General features: G+C 42.6%; 1 protein-coding gene across 1 annotated transcript in view; it reads right to left on the bottom strand.

The window, feature by feature from the left end:
* The window catches only part of RTTN (rotatin), a 178085-nt gene that overhangs the window by 84945 nt on the left and 77453 nt on the right, over nt 1-15687 (bottom strand). The window contains 5 exon segments of the mRNA XM_030552664.1: nt 1160-1318; nt 7234-7341; nt 8849-8977; nt 10585-10807; nt 14845-14999. Of these exon segments, the coding sequence (XP_030408524.1) occupies nt 1160-1318; nt 7234-7341; nt 8849-8977; nt 10585-10807; nt 14845-14999 (774 nt within the window).

Genomic DNA, 15687 nt, shown 5'->3' with positions numbered 1-15687 from the left:
AATCCATGGTCCTGGGGGACTGGAATCGACGGAGCCGCAGTCATCGGTGCCTCTGCAGGTGACGGTGCCGGATAACGCAACTTAGGCGAGCTCTCTGGCTGCGATGCAGGTGGCACGGAAGTAGCGGGAGCAGAAGGCTCAACCACGGCGCGTGCCGGGGAGCCGCCAGGCACCAGCAGGAATCGTAGACTCTCTCGACCTCGGAAGAAGGGAGCGGTGCCGAGTCGACATCGGTGCCGGCGACGGTCGGTGCCGAAAGGCCTTGGTGGTACCGGCGGGGTCCGGTGCCGAGGAGGCGCTTCTGCCCGCCGCTTGAACATCGCTCGGCGCCCAAGGTGGAGGGGTAAGTGAAAGTCCCGCACCTTTTTGTTCTCGGCTTAAAAGCCTTGCAAATGGGGCACTTATCTGTCAAGTGCGATTCCCTGAGGCACTTGAAACAGGAGTCATGTAGATCTCTCTTCGGCCGCGGCTTCTGGCAAGCCGGGCCCCTTTGAAAACCCGGTGAGCCATGCATGGCTCCGGCACTGGGCTCATGGAAGGGGCTACTTCCTGAACCCCGCTAACTAAACTAACCATGTTAGCAAAGAAAACACGTATAACCAAACAAATATATATATAAAAGTGTTATAACTACATAATTATATACGAGAAAACGAGTAGCTAGGGAAGTGGAGGTCAGCTAAGCCGCGCTCCACTGTTCCAACGACCGACACGGGCGGTAAGAAGGAACTGAGGAGCGGGTGGGCCGGCAGGAGTATATATGGAGCGCCATGGTGGCGCCACTCTAGGGGGCGACCTGCCGGCCCACTGAGTTGCTAGGGTAAAAGTTTTCCGACGAATGTGCACGCGCGGCGCGTACACCTAACTGGAATGGATATGAGCAATCACTCAAAGAAGAACAAATTACTTCTGTTTTACATTAGTAGTCATGTCTCTGGTGCTTTTCAAGCAAATGCTAAAACAAGAAAGAAAAAGATGCATTTTCATTAGGTAGCATTTAACTTACAAGGCAGCAGGAATGGTGTGCCACCTGAGATAAAGTCTTGGAAGCTTTCCTCTCAGTAACAGCTTACAAAGAAAGCATCTTGTACTAGTTTTTCCCTTGAAGATACATTCATAAGAGAAATGTGCATTCATGGACAATAGGACAAAGACATACCTCTCTGCGTACCATGCTACATTCCAATTGGTCCAGAAGAATGTTTATCACTGTTCCCCATAACCCTCCTGAAATGTTCTGACAGCTGTCCGCTAAAGCAATGCATCCTAATTCAAGAGATGTAAGAGCTGATCCGATTCCAAGGGAGGTGAACCTTACCTGGAACATTTTAGCAAGAAAGAAGCTGCATTTCATTGTATGAAATGTTAATATTTCATAGTTCATTCTGAAACCTTTATAATAAAGCATGCAGTCTTCATTATCTCTAAATTCTCTTAACAGCTACTAATGAATTACTTGTATTATCATAGAAGAGCATATAAAAGACCAACAACATAGCTTTCGGTATTTAGATGAGATAATTCTCTCCATTTAACAAACAGATCAGGCATGTCTAGAAAGCTGAAAATATATGTGAACATCTTTAAGTGGTCTCAGGGTTGTGCACACCTCTATTTTTGTAACACTATATCAGGGATCAGCAACTTTCGGCACACGGCTCACCAGTGTAAGCACTCTGGTGGGCCAGGTTGGTTTGTTTACCTGCCGCATCCGCAGGTTCGGCTGATCATGGCTCCCACCAGTCGTGGTTCACCACTCCAGGCCAATGGAGGTAGCAAGAAGTGACGGCCAGCACATCCCTCGACCTGCTCTGCTTCCCGCTGCCCCCATTGGCCTGGGATGGCAAACTTCAGCCAATGGGAGCTGCGATCAGCCGAACCGGCAGACGTGGCAGGTAAACAAGTTGGCCCGGCCCACCAGGGTCCTTACCCTGGCAAGGTGTCTGCCAATGGTTGCCTATCCCTGCACTATATAAAAGGAGCATTTTACTGTATATATATTTTCATTAACAAGTATAAACAAAATAGTACAGCATTCACCATTTAATATTAACTGCTCAGTAGGAAAATGGATACAGATACCTTATATGGAGCCTACAAACATCTTAAGATGTCATGAAAGAAGAAAACCTGAATATTCTTTTTAACTGTAAATGGCACCAGTGTTTAAACTAGTCTTGAATCCTGGGTGATCAAAGCTGTTTATACACTGTTTTAGTAAGTAGGTTACTATGACTGTATCCCTGACTAAATATGGATAGTGAGTTGTTCATGAACACCTTGTTACCCAAACTGTAAAATACAAAATACTCCCTCAGATAGTCTTCTTGTCAATGTGGTCATAACATTTTGTGAAAAAAAAGACAGCAAGCCCAAAATTTTCTATTTATATTCATCTCTGGTACCCACCATCATAGTGTCATCTAACTGCCACTAAAGATCAAACCAAAGATAGTTGCTAAAATAAGGCAATAGGACTGAATACACACAGAAAGCAGATATGATGAGTAAGGAGATGGCATTATCTAGTTACTTTTCAGAGTGAGCCTATTCTGGAATTGTATACGTAAAGTTCCAGAGAACCAGTTTTAAATAAAATGTTCTTGATAGTTTTGAGTCTGAGCAAGTTTGCTTTAAATTTTTGTGAATGTCATGTTAATAGGAACATTTTTTTAAGTAGCGACAAGGTGGGTGAGGTAATATCTTTTATTGGACCAACTTCTGTTGATGAAAGAGACAAGCTTTCAAGCTTATGAGAGCTCTTCCTCAGGTCTGGGGAAGGTAATGAATGTCATAGCTAAATACAAAGGTGGAACCGATGACAAGTTAACTCATATTGTAACTGCTTATTGAATGGTCTCTAACACCTCTACAGTAGCTGGACAAAGGAAGGTCAGTGGGTTGCAGACTGTTGTAACAAGCCAGAAATCCAGTCTTTATTAAGTCCATGATTTTTGGTGTCTAGCAGAGTTATCAGTTTAAGTTCCCAGTCTTGTCTTATGAAGGTGTAGTGCAGGTTTCCTTTGAAAACAAAGACCAATATGTAGTGATTATTTTGTAAGAAGTGTTTGCCCACAGAGGACACAGTGTTTTGTTTTGTTTTAAATCAGCCCCGGATACTAGGATCACTTCCCAATGGGCCACCGTGAGGAAGAATATCTGGTCAAATGCACCACAAAACCAGTGATATACCGGAGACACATCAAAGATATTGGTATCCTCTGGGAAGACATCCTAAACTCCCTCACAGATTTCCACCACAACTTCAACCACCACGCTCATCCATCAAACTCTCTCTAGAATAGTCCCACACCAACATGAACTTCCTGGACATCATGATTAGCTTCAACAATGGAAGTATATCAAGAAACTCATGCATCACCCCTCTTACCTTAACAGATTTAGTAACCACCCCAAGAAATTAGTTATCTACAGTCAGGCACTCAGATACCACAGAAATATGCTCCAAGAAGAAAACCCAGGATATACAACTTAACACACTTAAAACTGCCTTCACTAAACAAGGACACCATCATGGAACGGGCCATCCAAATACTCTGAGATAACCCAGGGCTTTGGAGCAGAGCCCGAAGCTGGAGTGCGGAGCAGTAGAGCTGCAGTGTTTTGCCTGGAAATGGAGCGGAGCAGGAACACAGTTCTAAAACCCTGAGAGAACCTATTTCAACACAGGAAAAACAAAAGACAAAACAAAAAACTTCTGACTGAACATCCCACCCTGAAGCCCACATGGCTTATCATTAAACAATTACAACCCATACTTGATGGATACCACATTATGAAATAAATCTTTCTCAATCCTCTCTTCTGGCCTAAAAACACTCTCTCCAAACTCAACACCAAAAGCAAGATCCGTGCAGCTCAGGATTCACCAACTCAAGGTGGCATCAGTCCCTGCCATAAAAACAGATGCAAAACTTGCAGACATATCTCTCATGCTACAATGATCAATATGCCTCCAACACACCTTTCAAGATCCTTGAGTCCTACACATGCCTATCACAACATGTGGTGTACCTCATCCAGTGCACTAACTGGCCCAACAACTATGTGGGTGAAACAAGGCACTACGCTCTTGAATGCACTCACACAGGAAAATGATAACAAAGACAAATACACCGTATCACCTGGGAAGAACACTTTCCACTCCATATCTGACCTCTTAGTCCTTGTTCTCAAAGGAAACCTGCATACCTTCAAAAACACAAGCCTGGGAACTTAAATTCATAACTCCAAAAACATAGACACCAAATATCATGGACTTAATAAAGACTGGATTTATAGCGCATTACAAGCATCTGCAACTCACTCATCCACCTCTGTCCTACGACTGCAGAAGTTAATTGACCACTTCAAATGGTCTCTTGCAACATATGTTAATTCCTTATTGATTCCACTCTTGTATTTAGCTGTGACATTGAGGGACGGTCTACACTTGCGAGTTACAGCGCAACCAAGGAGCCTCAGGCGCACTACCAGTCCACACTGGCAAGGCATGTAGAGTTCTCTGACTCCGCGGCTACAACACTGCTGGTACTCCACCTCGGCGAGTGGAATAACGTTTGCTGTGCCCCCACTGGAGTGCTGCGGCACCAGTGTGAATGGGGTGTTGCACTACTGTGCTCTGATCAGCCTCCGGTAACGTCTCACAATTGCCTTAAGTCAAGTGGCCATTCTTGTCTTTGTTCTGAATCTCAGCAGGAATGCGGATAGGCCCTTTGAAAGCTCCATTTCTGACATCCAGCTGCTTATCTTCCCTGAGACAAAGCAACCATTAGTATGGAATGCTGTGTGAGAGAGAGAGAGGTCGGGGTCTGCTGCTGTCTGAACTTACAAGACAGCATGCTGACATGCTCTCAGACCCCCAAAAAACTCACTCTTTCCCTCCACATACACACAACACATTCCCTGCCACATACCACCCTACCCTTCTCATTTGAAAAGCACTTTGCAGTCACTTGCATGCTGGGATAGCTGCCCATAATGCATCGCTCCCAACGCCAATGCAAGTGCCGCATATGTGGCCACATTAGTGCGCTTGAAGCTGTCAGTATGGACAGACTGCAGTGCTTTCCCTACTGCGCTCTACATCTGCAAGTGTAGCCATGCCTTGAGTACCATTCCCAGACTTGAAGCAGAGCTCTGTGTAAGCTTGACAGATTGTCTCTTTCACGAGCAGAAGATGGTCCAATAGAAGATATTACCTCATCCACCTTGTCTCTCTAATATCCTGGGACCAAAACACTACCACAGCACTGCAAACAACTTTTTAAAAGAGTATTTCAAAATGTTTCTGCCTAGTTAAACTAATGCAAACAAATCTCTTCCATGTTAAGGCCCCAGGAACAACTATCCTGGATTATCAAGAAAAGAACAGAAGGTGAGGGGAGACAGGGAAATGAGGATAGTAGGGCTGTCGATTAATCTCAGTTAATTGCACTGTTAAAAAATAGAATACCAATTACAATTTATTAAATATTTTTGGATGTTTTTCCATATTTTCAATATATTGATTTCTATTAAAACACAGAATACAAAGTGTACAGTGCTCACTTTATATTATTTTTATTACAAATATTTGCACTGTAAAAATGACAAACAAAAGAAATAATATTTTTTCAGTTCACCTTATACAAGTACTTTAGTGCAATCTCTTTATCGTGAAAGTGCAACTTACATATGTAGATTTTTTTTGTTACATAACTGCACTCAAAACAAAACAATGTAAAACTTTAGAGCCCACAAGTTCACTCAGTCCTATTTCTTTATCAGCCAATTGCTAAGACAAACAAGTTTGTTTATATTTACAGGAGATACTGCTGACTGCTTCTTACGTACAATATCACCTGAAAATGAGAACAGGCATCCACTTGACACTTTTGTAGCCAGCATTGCAAGGTATTTATATGCCAGAGATGCTAAACATTCGTATGCCCCTTCGTGCTTTGGCCATCATTCCAGAGAACATGCTTCCATGCTGATGATGCTCATAAAAAAAATCATGTGTTAATTAAATTTGTGACTGAACTCCCTGGGGGAGAACTGTACGTGTCCTTTTCTTTTTTGCCTGCATTCTGCCATATAATTTATGTTATAGCAGTCTTGGATTATGATCCAGCACATGTTCGTTTTAAGAACACAGTCACAGCAGATTTGACAAAACTCAAAGAAGGTACCAATGTTAGATTTCTAAGGATAGATACAGCACTCGACCCAGGGGTTAAGAATCTGAAGTGCCTTCCAAAATCTGAGAGGGAAGAGGTGTGGAGCATGCTTTCAGAAGTCTTAAAAGAACAACACTCCAATGCAGAAACTACAGAACCCGAACCACCATAAAAGAAAATCAACCTTCTGCTGGTGGCATCTGACTCAGATGATGAAAATAAACATGCGTCGGTCCACTCTGCTTTGGATCATTATCGAGCAGAACCCATCATCAGCATGGACGCACATCTTCTGGAATAGTGGCTGAAGCATGAAGGGACATACGAATCTTTAGTGTATCTGGCACAAATATCTTGCAGTGCTGGCTACAACAGTGCCAGGCAAATGCCTGTTCTCACTTTCAGGTGACATTATAAACAAGATGTGGGCAGCATTATCTCCTGCAAATTGTAACCAAACCTGTCTGTCTGAGTGATTGGCTGAAGTAGGACTGAGTGGACTTGTAGGTTCTAAAGTTTTACATTGTTTTATTTTTGAATGAAGTTTTTTTTGCACATAATTCTACATTTGTAAGTTCAATTGTAATTATAAATAGATTGCAGTACAGTACTTGTATTAGGTAAATTGAAATATACTATTCTTTTGGTTTTACAGTGCAAATATTTGTAATGAAAAATAAATATAAAGTGAGCACTGTACACTTTGTATTCTGTGTTGTAATTGAAATCAATATATTTGAAAATGCAGAAAACATCCAAAATATTTAAATAATAGTATTCTATTAACGATAGTGGGATTAATCATACGATTATTTTTTAATTGTGATTAGTATTTTTTAATCGCTTGATAGCGCTAAAGGATAAGGATTCATTTTAAGATGCGTTGACGGAAAAATTCTAACAGTGATTATTCTTTAGAATACTTTTTTAAAAACACACATTTAAAATTATGACAAGTTAGTTAAGTCTCAATATTAAACATAATTTTTAGATTTGTAATACATTTGTTTCTTCAACTTGGAGCATCAGTTTTATGCCAGAGTACACTAACCTCAGGATCTCTATCTACCCATAATGGAACTAGCCATGCCAGACCAAGCCGAGAAGGAACTTGTTCTTCACTTTTATCGTAAGGCAAGAACCAGAGAGACACCCAGTCCTGATCAAAAAAAAAATGAAAAAGGATGTGTTTCAGACAGTAACTGTTCAAATAAACTCTGCCCTCCAACTATATAAACTATTTTTTCTTTATTTCAGTACAAAGCACTAATATTGTTTGGCAAAGATTCTGGAGGCAAAATGTAAAGCTTAACAATATTACTGTGTGATATAAAACACTTTTTGCATTATACAAAATTACAACAAAATTAAAATGAAAAATGTACTTGTCCGTAAGACAAGTTTATCGTCTTAATATGGTATAATGGTTTCTAAATTAGCAAAGAAAAATAAATGCTGAGAAATAAATACTTAATTCTGTCTATTACCTGCACAAGTGAGAAATGCTATCCAAGACACTAATTTTACTACCCTTGAACTGTGTAGTACTTTACTTCACCAGGAGGCCCTTTATTTTATTGGGGCTACTTCCAGAGTAAAATACTGTGCAACATGAGTAAGGGTAGCAGAATTAAAATATCTGCTATCTGAACCCAGTGTGAACTTCCTGAACTAATTTTTTTTCATTTGTAACAGACAGCATTCCTATTCTGGATTTTAATCTTCCAAAATTAATTATAGTAAAATTCTGGCTTTGCTTTTAGCCAGTTTAAGCTCAGGACCATGACTTCTACCTTACTCTTAACCCTACAAAAATGCAATTTACAGAATATGGTCACAAGCACATTTGGGGACTACATTATGAGGATTTAATTAAACAAAATCAAACCATACTCATTAGTAGGTATTTTAGCCAGTTTAATTTTTCACATAAGCACCTAACAACTTTATAGATTATCTACATCTGCACAAAGACTTAAGACATTTAATAGAAGAGTCCAGAACCTCAGTGGTCCAGAACACCACAAAGCTTAAGCACAGTCTTAAATTTAATGGGACTCACTCACACATTTAACGTTAAGAACATGTTTGACTTTCTTGAATCAGCCATCTTGTACATCAACGCTATCATAAGCACAGTTTTAATATTGTGCCAGCATTCTGTTAAAAGAACCTTCATTTCCAGAACTGTCAGGCACATCAAGGTATTTTTATTCAACCGTACTGTTTCCAAGTACCAGAAGTAACTTCATTTAAAATATTCTTGAAGAAACTATACTTATTACAAAATTATTTTAGAAGTAAATACCATACTATTAGCCCTGATTTTCCATCCTTGCTTTTGAGTAGTACCTCATTCTGCAAGTAGTTCCTCTTAAATCAGAAGGACTACTTGCAGAGTGATACTGCTCAGCAAGTAAGGTTAGCAGAATTGGACCTTAGATAGTATATGTGGTACACTTATAATAGTGATATTAGCATTCTCTAGTATTCAAATTCAGTAAATTAAAGCATCACATTTCCAAGGAAAACATCAGTTAAAATTCAATTTTCTGCTCTCTAAAGTCAAGCAAAACTAGATTGTCAGTTTGAACTCTGTCAGTAACAATGTGTCAATGCTTAAATCACACAGATGAAAAACTAAGGGCATCTTTTAGTGCTCTCACCATATTTTTGGCTTGAGCCATCATTTCATGGGACAGGTGAAGCAAGCAAAGTACTGTGTTCTTTGTGACACCTTTGCCCATGAAGGACATAGCATTTCCTCCCCATTCAACATAAAAAGATGAGATGACCTGTAATAAATAAAAAGTAAAAACAAACAACATAATTTCATGGTGGCTTTACTATGAGGAATACATAGATAAATACAAATAGTCCTGCAGACTTCAGTTAATATAAATCATGATTAAGTGTAAATAGCAGCCTTTACCTGCAATTTTAGGAATACCTTACATTTCTAGTATACAAGCTACTTGGTCAGAGGTTCATTTATGATAAGGCTGTACAGCAGTGTTCAATGTCCTGCTCTTCTCTTGGCTCTCATTCAGGTTTACAGTGTCCTTCATTTGTCTATGGGCCAGAGACCTAATGGATCTTTTATGTGGTTGTGACAGTTATTCATGATCAGGTGTTTTTGTTCAGAGTCTTGTATTAGTATGTCTGGGATTACAATGAATTGTTTAGCTAAACATGTTCAATTTTTAGCCTTGACACATATCCAGCTTGACACAAACCTATGTCCCAAGTTACTATTTTGTATTAAAACACCCCCTTTGGATAACTTAAAAACAAAGCATCTTTTGCATGGCTGATAAAGACACACATACTTTTCCGTTATTGGCAGTCTATTAAAATATTTTGTAGCTCTTCATAATTGTCCGTTGGATAGCCGGTTTTCCAATATTATGAAGATATTATTTATGGCTATCTTGCTTCTGTGGGGAGCCTGAGCCTTTAAATCGTCGGCCAAGGCCCGTTGCCGCAGCTCTGGGGTAGCGGTAGCAGGGCTCAGCGGTGATTTTTAGGGCCCAGGGCTCCCCACAGCAGCCAGAACCCCGGTCCCTTTAAATTGCCGCACGATTCCCGCTGTGAGAGCCCTGTGGGTAGCAGCAGCAACGCTCGGGTGACATTTTAAAGGGTCCAGGGTTCCAGCTGCTGTGAGAGCAGTTACCGCGCTATATGAGAACCCGTGTTATATCGGGTCGTGTTATATCGAGGTAGAGGGTGTACTTGGCATGAAAATAGTCCTCATTTGGCATAGACTTGAGTTGTTTGGGATTAAATTAATTTTGAGTTCACCAATTAGATTCTTTGAAAATTATATTGCACATTATATTTTGCATAGACTTTTACTAAGCTCACAAAGGAATCAATCCTATATAATTATGCCAAGGAATTTGACATTAATTTCATTTGGAACAGGGTAAAGACCAAAGTGCACAAAAGAGGAAGACCACACTACACCTTCATGCACGAATAACATAGCATCTCACTTAACAATGCAGTGGTGATATTCAACATGTACACCTCATAAGGTCTTCTTAAAAGGTCCAGCAGAGGATCAAACATGGCAAAATAAGCAAACACAAAGACATTAAATATACAACTTCCAACTGGTAAAAATGGATCTGCTTCACTCCACCACTCATAAGTTATTCTTTTTAATTTCTAACTGGTGACATTAAATATTTGTTTATTCGATACTCCTTCCCTGCAACTTGCATGATGGACACACACCCAGAATTCATTTACCGTTCTGTTTTCATTGAAATCACTGTGCTACAAGATTACCAAGTAAAATTTCCCAATAATCATATTTCATTTAACAAAACAGACAAGAGTAATATGTACCTTGTTTTATGATTGCAACCACCAAAATACAAATGATAACATAAGTTACTTACCTCAGAAGACCTGTCAAATATTTCATACAAATTGTGAATGGCTCAGCTGTCGCTGAGTATGAACTCCAGCCTGGGTGTGCAGTGACATGGACCATTCCTCGTAACGTTCTCTCCAAAGAAGGCAATCCATAAAAGTGGGGCGCATCTGTTACCCGTAAACACTGTAGCAGTTTCAGAGCCAGCTGTGTTCGGAAACAATCAGTAAGTGCCAAGCCTTTTCTGTTCCAAATACAAAAGGCAAATGTATTAGATGGAAGTATAAAAATTAACGTAATCAGTATTATTTTATTGGATACCAATGGCATCTTATTGTACCTGTAGTTCTATAAATCTAGGTATCCAAATCTCTTGTATATGATAAAGCAGGACAAAGTTTGACATTTGCAGCTTCAAGTGTTTTTCAGTTCTGAAAGCCCCAAATTTCATTTTGAAAAATTTAGGAACACTCACTCAAATAAAAAATGGATGAATACAGAAAGAATCCTGTAATATACTAAGGAACACACCAAAGAGAGGGAAAGAAAATTCCAGAATCCTGGGAGGGAGGGCACGCAAGGCGAATCACCCTGAGCTCTTTGATACTGATATGAAATGACAGCTCGCTTTCGTGCCATAAGCCCTGCGTTGTCAAGCTCCTGAAGAGGCCCCCCCATCTCAGGGCAGACACATCTGTAACCAGAGTCAGGTGGGTTGAGGGGGATGGAACGGGACACCGGCATTCACCAACAGGATCCAGCCACCAGCGCAGGGAGTTGAGTGTGCGCTTTGGGACTGTGAGAACCATTTTTTAGGCTGTTGCGTCCCGGTCGACAGGCTGATGCCAACCACGTCTGCAGAGGTCTGAGTCTTAGCCTGGCATGTTGCACCATAATCAGTACAAGATGGCATGTGACTCAGCAACCTGAGACACTGCCTTACTGTGGTGGTGGGAAACTTGCAGAGGCTGGTAATTATGCTTGCTATAGCCAGGCGTCGGGTCTTCAGGAGGAAAGCCCTCACTTGGTTTGCGTCCAGGGATGCTCCAATGAACTCTATTGTTTGAGAAGAGGAGAGGACAGACTTGCTTACATTCAGCATGATGCCCAGCGACTAAATGTGTCCCAGTGACCACTTGAACTTGAGACTGGATTTATTGGTGAGACTGGCCCCGTATGAGCCAGTCGTTGAAGTACGGGAAGAGACGTGCACATGGTGCCGGCAAAGGAAAGCTGCCATGACAGCCATGCACTTAGTAAGACGTGAGGAGCTGTGCACTAGCCGAACGGGAGGGCTGTGAATTGGACAGTGCGTCTTGCTCACCACGAAATGGAGGAAACGTCTGCGAGATGGGGTAATTGAAACGTGAAAGTATGCATCTTTCATATCGAGGGCGGCATACCAGTTTCCCGGATCCAGAGAGGAAATGATAGTGGCTAAGGAGACCATACGGAAACTTCAGGTTGACTATGTGCTTGTTGAGCTCCCTGAGATCCAGAATGGGTCTTAGGCCTCCCTTTGCCTTGGGGACAAGGAAATAGCGGGAGTAGAAACCCTTGCCCCTGAGACATTTCCTGCACTGCCCCTAGGGCAAGGAGGTATTGTACCTCCTGGATGAGGAGTTGCTGAAGAGGGATGGGGAAGGAGGGTGGGAGGACGGGATGAAGCGGAAATGAATAGAATATTGCATCTGTACCATGCGGAGGACCAAGTGGTCCTGATGTAATATGGGACCAGGCATGGTAGAAAACGGGATGGAGACAGTTCAGAAAGGGGTAATTGTCCAGGGTGAGAGCTGGTAGTCCGTCCTTGGGCACACCTTCAAAAAAGGCGCTTAGGACCTAGGGGAGCCTTGGAGTTGCCCTTGACCCTGTCCAGAGGGGGGGGACGAGACAGTCTACATCAAGAGTATCTGCTTCTGCAACGAGAAAAGTCCTGCCTGGATCTAGGTGGGATGGGGCATTGGGTGGTTTGGGGTTTGAATGGCTCTCTTTGATTAGCTGGGGTATGCATACCCAAGCATTTAATGGTGTTTCTTGTGTCCTTTAAGGTATGTAGGCAGAAATCAGTTTCCTTCGCAAACAGGCCCTGACCATCAAAGGGGAAATCTTGGATGGTGTGCTGAATCTCCTGCGGGAGTCCTGAAGACTGAAGCCAGGCATTCCGCCGCATGGCGATGCCTGATGCTAGAGTGCGTGCAGTCGCGTCCACAGCATCGAGGGAACCCTGAAGGGAGGTCCGAGCAACCAATTTACCCTCCTCAGCAATGGCCCCAGTTCTGTATGAATCTCTGCTGGGAGTGATCTTGGAATTTGAGGACCGCAGACCAAGAGTTAAAATTGTATCTACTGAGGATCGCCAGCTGGTTAGCGATCTGTAGTGAGAGACTCCCAGTAGAATAAACCTTTCTCCGAAAAGGACCAGCCATTTAGCGTCCTTTGACTTGGAAGCAGGTTCCTTGTTGGCTTTGCCTTTCTCTGGCATTCACCACAAGGGAACATGGAGCGGGCGTGAGTGAAAAGATGTTCATAGCCGCTCGTGGGGACAAAGTATTTTCTTTCCACCCCTCTGGCTGTGGGAGGGATGAAAGCCAGGGTTTTCCAGAGAGCGTTGGCATTAGTTTGAATGGTCTTATTCATGGGAAGGGCCACCCTGGAGGCCCTTCCAGGCCTAAAATGTCCACCATAGGGTCTTTGTCCTCCACAACCTCCTCAATTTGGAGTTCATATTAAGGGCCATGCGCCTAAGCAATTCTTGTAGGACCCAAAAGTCCATCGGAGGTGGGCCAGACTTGAATGTGCCAGCCACAGCCTCATCAGGAGAGGATGAAGACGACTCTACTGGAAGTCACGGGTGCTGACTCAGCGGGTTGCTCCAGGACCGGAGGGGGACGGCTGAGGGTTGCCTTGAGAGGTCGGATGTCCGAGCGTGACAATGGTCGGGCAACTGGGTGGGGTGTCCTCGGCCTGGTAATATGCCCAGGGAGTCCAAAATTGCCACTGGGGATGCCAGTTGGGTGCTGGGGGGTCTTGACCGAGACTTCCTGAGCCCAACCAGGGAATGTCCGAAATCCCTGAAGCTCTCCTTGACCTCGCCTAGAAGGGGACTGAGATCACAACAGCGAAGGAGGAGCAGTGCAAGAATGGAGCGAAGGAGGCACCGAGTCCTTTGGCAGCCGCAAGTCATGCGAGATCGGTGTCATGAGGTTGATCGTGACCATGACTGGTGCCATAGTGAAGAATGGTGCCGCAGTGGAGACTGGTGCAACGATGAGGGATGGTGACGTATGGTAGAGCAGTGCCACTCCGGTGACTGGTGGCCCACTGGAGAGCAGTGCCACGAAGCGGATCGGTGTCAAGCTGTGAGCCGGTGCCGTAGCAACAGTTAATGCGGGGGTTGGTGTTCCATACGGCGTCATCGGAACAGTGCCACGAGGACGCTGAGCGAGATCTGGACCTCGAGTGGGAATGTTCCAGCAGTCAACAGTGACCTTGAGTGGGAATAGCTCTGAGGGTTGGGACTGTAGGACCAGTGCTGCAAGTCTGACTGGTGCCGTGAGTCAGACTGGTACCTAGGACGGTGCCGGAACTTGGAATGACGCTGGGACTCCGTTCAGCACAGAGATGCTGGTCTGGGGGCTGACTGTCCGAACATTGCTGATTTGCCCTTGGATGGTACTGGCACACGGGCCGGGGCCAGGGGTAGCGGGCTGTCATTTCAATAAGCCCTCTGGCAGCCTCGAAGGTATCCAGGTTATCCGAAGGCAATGGTAATCTCTTCCACTTGCAAGGTCCTTTGTGCTGGGCTGGCTTGCTGCTTGGTCGGCGGGCGGGAACAACTGCTGTTATTTTATTTTAAAATAATTAAACTAAACGCCATGGCTTTTATCAATCTGAAACTCATAGGTGACTCTGCCGATAATCACATCTGTCCAAAAGCCAGACTGTTGTGAACTAATATGTGCAATTGGTATCATCAATTCTTTCAGAGGCTCACACTTAGCAAAAAAAACCAGATCTAAGCAGTTTATGTATAGCTGGCCATAGTCCTGATCTTTCGGATCCAAATAAAAACTGAAGTGACTAAATAAGTTTGTTCATGTTCATACAGTATACATGATCATGTATACAGCGGGGAGAGGGTATTTAAAAAAATCTGAGAACTATGTAGTTACAATCTTCTTCTATTTGCCCCAAGGACTTATATTACTGAGGCACAATATTTCAGCAACCATATACTTTGAACCCTGAATCATGTGGACAGATTCTCTTATACTGTACCTGTGAGTAACTGATGTGAAGCAGAGTAGCAACATGTTCAAGAGACCAATCAGTTCTTTCTGCAGTTGTTGCCTGACAGCAGTCTGTATGTCATCTGTTTCATCCTGCTCCTGGGATTCAGGTCGTACCAGAAGGTCTAACAGTGAGCTTGAATTCTAAAGAGGGAATAATATTAAAATCTTCAATTCCTATCCTATACCCTGTCTACTGAGAAATTTTTTTTTTGGTCCACTTGTTATAAGTTAAATGTATTTATAATTTCACTAATGAACACTACTTTAAAAACCTGAAATGTATAATTTTCTATTAGGTCTGCCAGTCTACTAAGCAGGTACACAAGAAAAATTCTGATCATTAAGTCACAGTAAACTGCATTATGAAACGGTGGTATTCAAGATATGCAAATGTCAGATGAATTCTTTCCCTGAGATTCAAAAAGCATGTGAAAAATACACATATGCAATTGAGATATTAATTCAATTATATCCTCCTGTTTGACTACGTTTCCTGAAAGACTCAATCTGATGGCTTTTAGTTGTTAATATATTTTATATTTAATGGGGCTATCTTTTCAACAGTGCTTAAGCCTCCCATTTAAGAAGATGGAGTGATCCGATTTCCATAAGTAGTCAGATTTTCATAATAAGTGAGAGTAATGGGAGCTGCTGGATGCTGAATACTTACTTTTATGCTCAGATTACACTTCATTTGTACTCCTTAAAAAGCAGATGATATGCCCTATGCAGGATCTCTTCCAAGGTAGAAAAGCAAATAAATTATCCTTCTTTTAGGCCCATGTAGTTTAGAACATAAAGCAACTACTACCTTATAAGCTCAAGCACC

Source organism: Gopherus evgoodei, chromosome 2 (assembly GCF_007399415.2).
Source record: "Gopherus evgoodei ecotype Sinaloan lineage chromosome 2, rGopEvg1_v1.p, whole genome shotgun sequence".
Classification (NCBI taxonomy): Eukaryota; Metazoa; Chordata; order Testudines; family Testudinidae; genus Gopherus; species Gopherus evgoodei.
The sequence above is the reverse complement of the archived record's forward strand: the minus strand, read 5'-3'. Positions and strand labels throughout refer to the sequence as shown.